This window comes from Drosophila erecta, unplaced genomic scaffold (genome assembly GCF_003286155.1).
Source record: "Drosophila erecta strain 14021-0224.00,06,07 unplaced genomic scaffold, DereRS2 tig00000219-arrow-pilon, whole genome shotgun sequence".
Taxonomy (NCBI): Eukaryota; Metazoa; Arthropoda; class Insecta; order Diptera; family Drosophilidae; genus Drosophila; species Drosophila erecta.
Window position 1 is genome coordinate 1,053,441 of NW_020825213.1, and position 10,085 is coordinate 1,063,525.

The window sequence follows — 10,085 nt, forward strand, 5'->3', positions numbered from 1 at the left end:
ATGTTATGTGCATAAAATCGATTTTTTAAACAAACTTGTATAAGTTTTACTTTTTAAGCATTGCAAGTGGACTGCATTCTATCCCATAAATGAAAACTTGAGTGGCAATTCCTACATGTTAAAAAATATTTAAATAATTGACGACTGAACATAAATATATGTATATACATATATAATATATACATGTACATAGTAAACGAGCAAAATATGTCGAAAAGCAATAGTTAGAAAACTAAACAACTAAAATAATAGTACCGGCGTCAACCTTTTAAATAATATTTTATTAGATCGTATTACAACGAAATTGACCAATACATTCATAAAATTAATTTCCAAGGTGAAAATTGATTTCGGACCGAAAATCGTCTTCTAGCACAATACATACATACACAGTTTCTTGCTCACACAAGCAAGTGAATTCTATTTTTCGATTAAAATAGTCTAAAAACATTTCCGCCTGAGTTTGCTGAATAGCTGAGTAAGAAACTGGTGTTTCTTACTAGTATACTAGTGTACAGCCGGGAGGTCCAAGTTTTGATTTGATTCTTTGCATTTGAAAAATTATTTCTCACAAAACTGTTCAGATCGATTTCTTCATATCTTTTTGAGGAAGAATGCATACTAGTTAAATAAGCGTTTCTCGAATATGGCTTAAAAAATAATAAGTTCTTCAACACTTAACTGATCCTAAGTACATTTTTTCTTAAATTCTCAGATTCATCAATAGTTTTACTTACGATTTTGCAATAACAAAATAAATATTTATATCCATCTATGTTGGTGGTTCCACTTTAGTGTTGTGTCAAAAGTTTGGCTGTTATAAATTATTAAATAAGCAACACACACGGCAAAACCATATTCCCTTAGGTCATGTTGATTCTTGTAAACATTTCATGGACTGTTATTTAAACAGTAAATATTCGTAATTAATTATTTAAAGCAAAAATGTTTATTGCGAATTTATTTACATGATCGTCAAATTAAACTTTTTTTATTCAGCTGGGACTATGCTTTTATCAACTTCTGGTTTTGTATCATCCGGGTCCAAGCTTAAGCATTCTGCAAAATATTGCTCCATAGAAGAATATACATGTTCGAGTACACCACTTAAGTCGTGGCCTTCATCTGCATAAGTCTGAAAAATATATTGTCAGTATATTGTACTTACATTTTCTTTTTTTACCTGATATCGAAAGAGAACATTGGCGCTTGTTAGGGATTTCGCTAATTGCACTCCATGGACAAAGGGAGCTGTGGTATCTGCCAGGCCATGAATCAAAAAATATGAATTGGATTTAATTAGACGTGCCCTTTGAGTTGCATCTGCCTCAACATAGCCTTTAAAATTTTCAGCAGGCAGGCCTAATATACGCTCAGTAAACGCCGAATCTATTGACAGGGAGTTATAGATAATTTAATCAGGTTTTTGTAAAATTACAGATGTTGCATTTTAAATTTTACTCTTATATTATTATCTTTAGTACTTACTTGAATATAACCAATCTGCAGTGGGAGAAACTGCGATTCCACATTTAAATACGTCTTGTTGCGTACCGAGAGCCATTGAGGTTACATAACCTCCATAGCCCCACCCCCACATACCTACTCTAGTTTCATCTAAAAAACCTATAGTGTCCAGCAAATACCTAAAATAGTATACTTTATACATATATTTTAAGAATTATAATTCAAAAGTACTCACCCAAGCACAGAAATTTGATCTAAAACTTCTACTCCTCCTAAATGACGATATAGTGTTTTTTTGCTTTGGCCCTTGGACCCTCGTACATCTAGGCGAATATACACAACATCATTTCTTGATGACATGTATGTACCCCAGTCGATTTTAAATTTCTCAGAAACTGATTCTGAACCAGGACGTCCATTGCTGAAAAAGAATCGATGAATTTTAAGCCTTCTATATTAACAATTATTTTAATTTTATACACTAATAACCTTATTCGAATACTTGCTACTATGTTTTTTTATGTGCGCGAGTCAACGCCTTGTTTAGATGGAGTTTTATAGTTTATCCAATCAAAGTAGGTTTGGTTCACTTTGGTTTAATTTTTTCTGAATTTAAAGACTTCTCTTCTGAAGTCAAAAGTAAAGTGACAAATATATTATATGTGTAGTATTTAACATTCTGGTCTGGTACAACTATGGTTTCGAAACCCCTTCGTTGTCGTTTTTACCCCCGCTTGAAGGAGACTGTTTCTGACGGGCTACATGCATCCGTCAGCATTTCCTCCGCTTGCCGCAGTCCTGTAATCCGTAATCCCTCAAGACGGAACGACGGCCATAACGAAGGTATGGCAGGAGTAGCGGTAGTAGCCAAGTACGTGGTGGGGAAGACAGTTGTATTCGTCTTCAGGGTCCAGGCGGCGATGACTATCACGGTGGAAATGGAGATTAGTACACCAGATGAGTTGTTAGAGCCCAGCAATTTTTTAGTGTGTTTAAATGTAGTTCCTGAAGGTTGAGCTGCTCTATTGCAGGTATTACTTTTTATTACTTTTTTTTCAATATGAGCAGTAGTCCTTCAGTTTGGATGAAAACCCGCTGTTGTGGCATACTTTCCACCGTGATGCACGTTGCGTTGTATCTTCGTGTAGATTATGGAGAAACTCTGGGATTTTCAGGGTCGAAGGGGTTTCGCAAATAAATGTTTTGTTAAGTCTAATACATTGTAATTTTAATGCTCTTATCTCTATGTTATTTTTATTAATAAATTAAGGTAACACTACAATTTCAGTATTGTTAAATGGTAAGGGCAGTAGCTGGTATAAAAAGAATTTTTACTTCGAATATTAAAGCTTTGTCCAATTAACTAGTTTCTATGGACCACAATTTGTAGACCTCATTGTCTGATAGTATGGTTAGTTTTTGAATTCTTAATTTTTTTAAAATTTCGAAGTCATCTAGTCTGATCTTCGGAATTATCTTTAGCTTTCCAAGCAAATGACGGCTTGTCTGTCCAGATGGGAGTACAATTTCAAATTAAGTTTTCTGAAGACACCAGGGCCAAAGAGTTGCCCAACGTTGTTACAAAATGAATTTATGAGGCAGCAGATAGTGTGGAAATTTATTTCAACCGTTGCCCATGCGAAAAGAAAATCTCCGGAGGCACGAGTGTTGTCCATGGACATTTTTTTTTTTTATGTTATTGTAGTTTTTATTCCAGAGGAAGAGCGATCCAGAGGGAGAGGTAATCCGTTCTTGAAAATTAAATTGAACAAATACCTAGTAGATACTGGTTCCTCTATTTATATTATAAAACAAAATTCTTTAATTTCCCAATCAAATTTTCTAAAATATCCATTCAAAATGTGGTACGATCACATCCAAACAGATGACTCAATGGTTACCAATGAGTACCGCAAGTCATCTAACCTATAGGAAACCCCTCTACATACCCCAAAAAAAGAGAAAACCCTCCGTAAAATTAAGCGGAAGCCCCACTTAAAACCAGATGAGTCAAAGGTTACAAATTAGTGTCCCAAACCATCTAATCCAGAAGAGTCCCAGACTACCTATGAGTGTCCAAAGTCTTATTACCCCTTACATAAAAGAAGTCCTCCTAGTAACATCCTCTAAATATGCTTTAGACGACGAGTGAAGAGAATCTAACGTATTCAGATTAGAACATCTAAATACGGAAGAATGGGAACAACCATCACACGTTTTGCAGTGATATTCAATACAAAGAAGGTGAAAATTTGACCTTCACAAGTACGATTAAACACTCTATTCATACAAAACACGAAGACCCTACAAATCGATTTAAATACCCCCAAGCGTTTGATCAAGAAGTTAACAAGCAAATTAATGAAATGATAGAACAAAAAATAATTAGGATATCTAAGTCCCCCTATTGTTCTTCAATTTGGATTGAACCAAAGGAAGGCGATGCTTCTGGAAGACCAAAATTTATATTAGTCGTAGCCTCAATAAGATAACCATTGAGGACAAATTCCCTATTGTCAATACTTCACAACTATTAATAACTTTGAAGGAGAGCAAATGTAAGCTTTAATAATTTTCAACATACAACAATTCATTGAATACATAGAAGACATAGAACTTGGTTTGCAACGGACACGCTTAGGTATCTTTAACCCAAAACTTTTAAAACACGATTCATTAACTCACGTCAATTCTGAATAAAATTCTTAATATCAAAACTTCTGCTTGGCTTAAATCTGATACGAACGAAATTCTGATAATATCCCACATTCCGAGAGAAATAATTAAAACACCAGTTTTTGTAATAATACCATACCCAGACGAAAATAGTAACATACTAACTGAAACAATACATGACAAATATTTTTTACACAATAATGAAACTTACACAGCAAGTTCCCAAAGCATGGTCATAAATAAATATGTAACAGGCATACTAAACCAGATCTCAACACAATGTAGATACAATAAAACACATTCTTATTTTCAAGTGAAATATGTAGAGCCTAATATACTAACAACTTGGATTCTTTCCAAGAATATCTTAAGCCAAAATTGTATCAATAGAGAAATTATAATAGAAGGTAACAACATGATAAAAACATTCAATTGTTCCGTTCAATTAGAAGATATATTATTTACCAACACAATGTTAGATTACACTCAAACTATCTATGTTAACAATAACGTAAAAAAACTTGAACTACTCGAATACAATATCACAAAAGAGATAATTGAACAACACAATCAGTCGAATAATGTCTTTCAAATAATAACACATCAATAATTATAATATAAAAGTTATACATGTAGAATTGTATTTCATTTATAAATATAAAACTATACCCCAAAAGTATATTGGAAAATTAAAAAATCAAACCCCAAAAAACGAAACTATTATAAGCCCTGAAACAGAAAATGGTGTACCCTCAGTAAATACCCTTGTATTGAACCCTAAAATATGGGCCTGAGGACAGGCTTTTTTCTTAAGGATGGGGAATTAACATACTCATTCTACACCCACAACTCCCCAACTACACATAACATAATTTTAAACAACATTCACTAGTATAAAACTCATATACACATGTCGAAGAGTCATCAGGAAGCCCTTCTTCTTCTTCACTACTCTCGTTGTTATCTGCGCGACGTTTTCTGACGCGTGAGCGAGGCATGTCTGTTATGCTTTATGATCGAAAACTGACTGACCCAATCTCTTTTCACAAAATCAGAATTATGCGTAGTTCTTAACTCTACATGCAATACCAACACATTTTGGAGACTTATTCCAGTCCGCATACACCAATACTAATGCACACTGCATTTTTCTGTATGCTTCTCGTTTTCGTGCAGACTTCTACTTCCCCCCGCTCATACCCGCGACCAGACTACGCTCGGCAGAAACTCTCACGGTTGTCTGCCGTGCATCAAAAGTTGCATTTTTTTTCTTTTCGAACAAAAATTAAACAGAACGTTTTAAAGACTTATTCTCTTTCTTTTTTCTCAAAATATAAAGTTATTCTTCATTCTTTATTACTTTAAAGCAAACCAATACAAATAATAAAAACATTTCATTTCTTACATTTAAGCCATGAGATCCGGATTACCATTAACTTTCAATCAAACAATCATAATTTTATCTTCTTCACACATAAATCGTTAAAGTTCTTGATTTTCATACATTTTTCTACTAGCACACAGTTTTTTAAACCGGCCAGTCCATCTTTTGTTAGCCTATCTCACAGCTTACAACTCGTCAATCCGGCCAACATACGTGACACCCAGTTGACGCAGTCTATAAACCGGCCAACTAACTCACACCACCAACCGTTACCAAATTTAAACTTAACTGCAACAAAATGGCGAACCACACTGGCGTCTTCTGCGCTTTCATCTTCAAACACTGTGGTAATCTGGATATTTAATATTTAATGGAATATTTATAAGTTTTTAAAGTTTTTATTTAATGCTTTAAGTTTATATCGATCTCCTGGTAATACTTCGGCTACTACAAATGGACCTTTAAACTTAGGATCTAGTTTGGTCTGTAAGTATCTGATAAATATCTTTAATGGACTGACTTTAGTAACTCTGTTGGGGTGCAATTAAGAGCCAGCTGAATCTCATCTAAATAATCCTGCCAAGATCCCGGTCCAGTTTCAACTGCGGTCAGCATGGACTTTAGAGTACTCATGACTCGCTTCACTTGGCCATTGGCACGACTAGCACCTGTGGCAATTAAATATAAATCTATTTTCTGTGCTGAGCAGAAATCACGGAATGCTGAACTAGCAAAACTACGACCTTGATCAGCGATAAGTCGGGAGGGGACACCGAATAATGATATAACAGATCTCACTGCCTTAATGCAACTATCAGTGTCTAACTTCATAGTATGGGAGAGGTAGACAAATTTGGTAAATGCGTCAAATTTATATACTCCGTCTGGTCGCTTTTTCCGCTAAGTTTACCTGTAATATCCACATGAATCGTATGCCACGGGATGTCGATTTTAGGAATGGGATGGAGTTCGGATTGTATTTTAGCCAGACGGAGGTTAGGAAAATCTACAATCTACAGTTGTCCACAAATTGGCGAATATATTTAGACATTTCATCGAACCAATAGAACTCGTAAATTTTCTCAAGAGTTTTCTCCCACCCGAGATGCATAATTGACTCGTGTACGTTGTTTACAGCGGACCACCGAAACTGTTTTGGGATTATGGGCAGACATCGAGTCTTTCCATTTCTTTGAACTTTTCGGTATAGAGTTCCAGACCGTATTTCGTAAGTTTTGGCCAAATTCTCGGGCAATTAATCATTACGCAATTTAGAGATAATAGAAGAATTTTCTTCGTCTCTTTGCTGTTCAGCCAACAACCAGTTGTCGGATATTTCTGTCAGATTGATATGTCTTTCGACTACGATTATGGAATTCTTGACAATTTTTAGAACCGGATTCCGAGACAGAAAGTCAACATGAGCCATACGCTCACCTGGTCTATACTGAATATCAAATTTAAAATATTGCAAGTACGACCACCACCTATGAACTCTAGGTGGTGTCAGTTCTACTTTTGTACGAGAGGCTTTAAGCGAATTGCAGTCAGTAAACACAACAAAATGACGGCCAAGCAAGTAATGGCGAAAGTGTTTTATAGAATTGTAGACAGCAAGTGTCTCGAGTTCATATGAATGGTAACGTGATTCTGCTGAAGATGTCATCTTGCTAAAATATTCGATAACTCGAGGCTTCTGTTCAATTCGGTGTAGCAAAATAGCGCCATAGCCAACAGAACTCGCGTCTGTATGGAGCTCGATAGAAAATTGTGGGTCTAATATAGTAAGGACGGGTTCATTAGTTAAAATAGATATTACTTTTTGCCGTATTTGCTCATGCTCCAATTCCCACAAAAATGACTTGCTCTTTGAAGTAAGGCCGTAAGGAGGTTTCATCAGTTGTGAAAACTTGGGTACAAATTGTCGAAAAGACTAGCCCAATAAATTGTCTCAACTGAGTGACGGACTGCGGGGGTGGCAAACTCAAAAGGGCTTGAATTTTCCTGGGATTTGGTCGAATCTCACCTGCCTTTACCTCGAAGCCCAAATATTTAACACAAGACTTGAGAAAGGAACATTTTGTAATATTAAAAGAAAATCCAGCATGCGTAAGTGTTTGCAATATTATTCGCAATCTTTCAAAAGCTTCTTCTTTTGTACGTGCAATTATCATTACGTCATCCATATAAACAATGGCATATGAATGGGTAAGATCACCTAAGGCACGATTAATAACTCTTTGGAATACGGAAGGTGCATTTTTAAGCCCGAATGGCATAGTCAAATATTCGGACTGGCCTTCTGGGGTGACAAAAGACGTTTGCTCGACTGAATTCGGGTGAATAGGAATCTGGTGAAATCCGCTTGCCATGTCTATACAGCTGAAAAACCTAGCACCACTCAGCCTAGCTATTTGATCAGAAATTAGCGGCAAAGGGTACTTGTCAGAAACGGTGTTTGCGTTTAGCTCTCTATAATCCACGCAGAGGCGGTCAGTACCATTTTTTTTTCGGAAAAGTAACATTGGGCTCGCAAAGGGGGAGGAACTGGGTCTAATAATGTTTGATTCCAACAGCTGTTGAATTAAATTCCGAACTTTTTCATTTTCCTCTACACTCAACTTATATGGGAGCCTTTGAACCGTCTTATTTTGATCGATCAAGCGAATTTCTAACTGTCCCGTAGTCACACGGCTTTGTGGAATTCCATTTATGAATGACCCTGAATATTCTTGTATTATTGACAACAATTGGTCTCTATCAGGTCCATGCAGATCGGTGTCAACACTAGCCAAATCAGGCTTCTTTTCGGAAACTTCAACAGGCAATATAGATTTTTCATTAAACATAGTAAGAGATTTTGATGTTATTGTCACACCGACTCCCTGGATCAAAATATCTCTACCAATCAGAGCGTCATACTTAATATAATTGTCTAACACTACATGAAACAATATATCATATGAACGTTCACAAATCAAAACACTGGCCCATATCTGCAAGGTGCTACAAATAGTATTGCTACCAAGACCCCTTAAAATAACTACGTTGCCCATTCTGGATCCAGATAGTCTCTGCGAAGTAGCTTCCTTGATGAGTGAACACTCGGCTCCAGAGTCAAAACAAAATTGGAACGACTCACCAGATTGCGAAAACGTTCCTACAGGTTCAAAAACGGTACAGATGTTGACATCTTTTACAATGTTGTTTTTGGAAGACGATCAGGACATACTGTAGAGATGTGTCCAGCTTTTCCGCAGTTAAAACAAGTCAAAGTAGACCGGTCTTTCCCTGATGGTTGCTTGCCGAGTTGCTGGACGTCCACTTCCATTGTTTTTGATCGACAATCCGCCTTTTTGTGACCAGGCTTTCCGCAGTTGTGACACTTGAAGTAGGGCTTAGCTCGTTTTCCTGGCGGCTCTGATGTACCATCGTTTGAAAGGTGGCTCGGTCTAGCGTCAAATGAATAGCGTCAGTTCTTGATGCAGCTCGTTACGAGTGTTGATGTCGGATGTGAAAACTAAACGCCGCAAACGCCTGTTAATTCCAGCTGCATGCGCCAGTGTAATGGACACTGCGATTTGCTTCACACTCAGCGTCTTCCATTTGGCCATAAGCGAGGTAACCATTCGGCTTCCATATAACGAAAGGCACTCGCGGGGCGTCCATTTAGCAGATTCATAACTGCTGCCGCTAATGTTTCTGTTCCCGCAAAATGTTGCAGAAAAAATTCTCGGAACTGTGTCCATGTTAAACCCGGAAAGCAAGTCTGTGACAGCCAATGAGACGCGCTTCCTTCCAGAGATTTGCTGAGGGTCATCACAAGAGCGCTGCCTTCCAGTTCGTTTTCAGACAAGATGTAGTCTTCCGTTGAATACCAGGATTGCGCATCTGATCCCGCACGTTCACGATTCTTTTGGCTCTCTTTGTGAGTGTTGCACTTCTTTCAAAAGTTCAGTTCGGGTATTTTGCGACTCCAAAATTGCCAGCAAACTATTTTCATTGTTCAAAGTAGGTACAGGCGATCCCACTTCTGATGTCGAAGAGTCATCAGGAAGCCCTTCTTCTTCTTCACTACTCTCGTTGTTGTCAGCGCGACGTTTTCTGACGCGTGAGCGAGGCATGTCTGTTATGCTTTATGATCGAAAACTGACTGACCCAATCTCTTTTCACAAAATCAGAATTATGCGTAGTTCTTAACTCTACATGCAATACCAACACATTTTGGAGACTTATTCCAGTCCGCATACACCAATACTAATGCACACTGCATTTTTCTGTATGCTTCTCGTTTTCGTGCAGACTTCTACTTCCCCCCGCTCATACCCGCGACCAGACTACGCTCGGCAGAAACTCTCACGGTTGTCTGCCGCGCATTAAAAGAATATAAAAGGCGCCTGCATGGCGCGTGCCAAGCAGAAAGACGCAATTGCTAGAAATGTCGTTAAATTTAAATGATCTGCGACACATACATTAATGTCTAAGTACAAAATGTAATCAAAGAACGAGAGCCCTTCGATTAACCTTGGTTGTTAATTACACACAGCGTCATGTTCCA

The 10,085-nt window shown here is 37.2% G+C and overlaps 1 protein-coding gene across 1 annotated transcript; it reads right to left on the reverse strand.

Annotated features, from left to right (window-relative positions):
* Window positions 1-980: 980 nt before the first annotated feature.
* On the reverse strand, window positions 981-1,882 carry LOC113564599 (venom dipeptidyl peptidase 4-like). Its single transcript, XM_026982809.1, has 4 exons — window positions 1,703-1,882; window positions 1,489-1,646; window positions 1,184-1,389; window positions 981-1,135 (listed from the first exon to the last, which is right to left on the reverse strand). The coding sequence occupies exons 1-4, from the start codon at window positions 1,825-1,827 to the stop codon at window positions 992-994; spliced, it is 633 nt and encodes a 210-aa protein (XP_026838610.1). The 5' UTR covers window positions 1,828-1,882; the 3' UTR covers window positions 981-991.
* Window positions 1,883-10,085: the final 8,203 nt, after the last annotated feature.

Excerpts from the sequence above, each read along its gene's own strand:
- LOC113564599 (XM_026982809.1), bottom strand. The coding sequence starts at position 1,827 with ATGTCATCAAGAAATGATGTTGTGTATATTCGCCTAGATGTACGAGGG. Across the intron at positions 1,390-1,488 it reads TGCAGATTGGTTATATTCAA|ATTCGGCGTTTACTGAGCGT; the intron begins GTAAGTACTAAA and ends CCCTGTCAATAG. Across the intron at positions 1,136-1,183 it reads ATGTTCTCTTTCGATATCAG|ACTTATGCAGATGAAGGCCA; the intron begins GTAAAAAAAGAA and ends TATATTTTTCAG.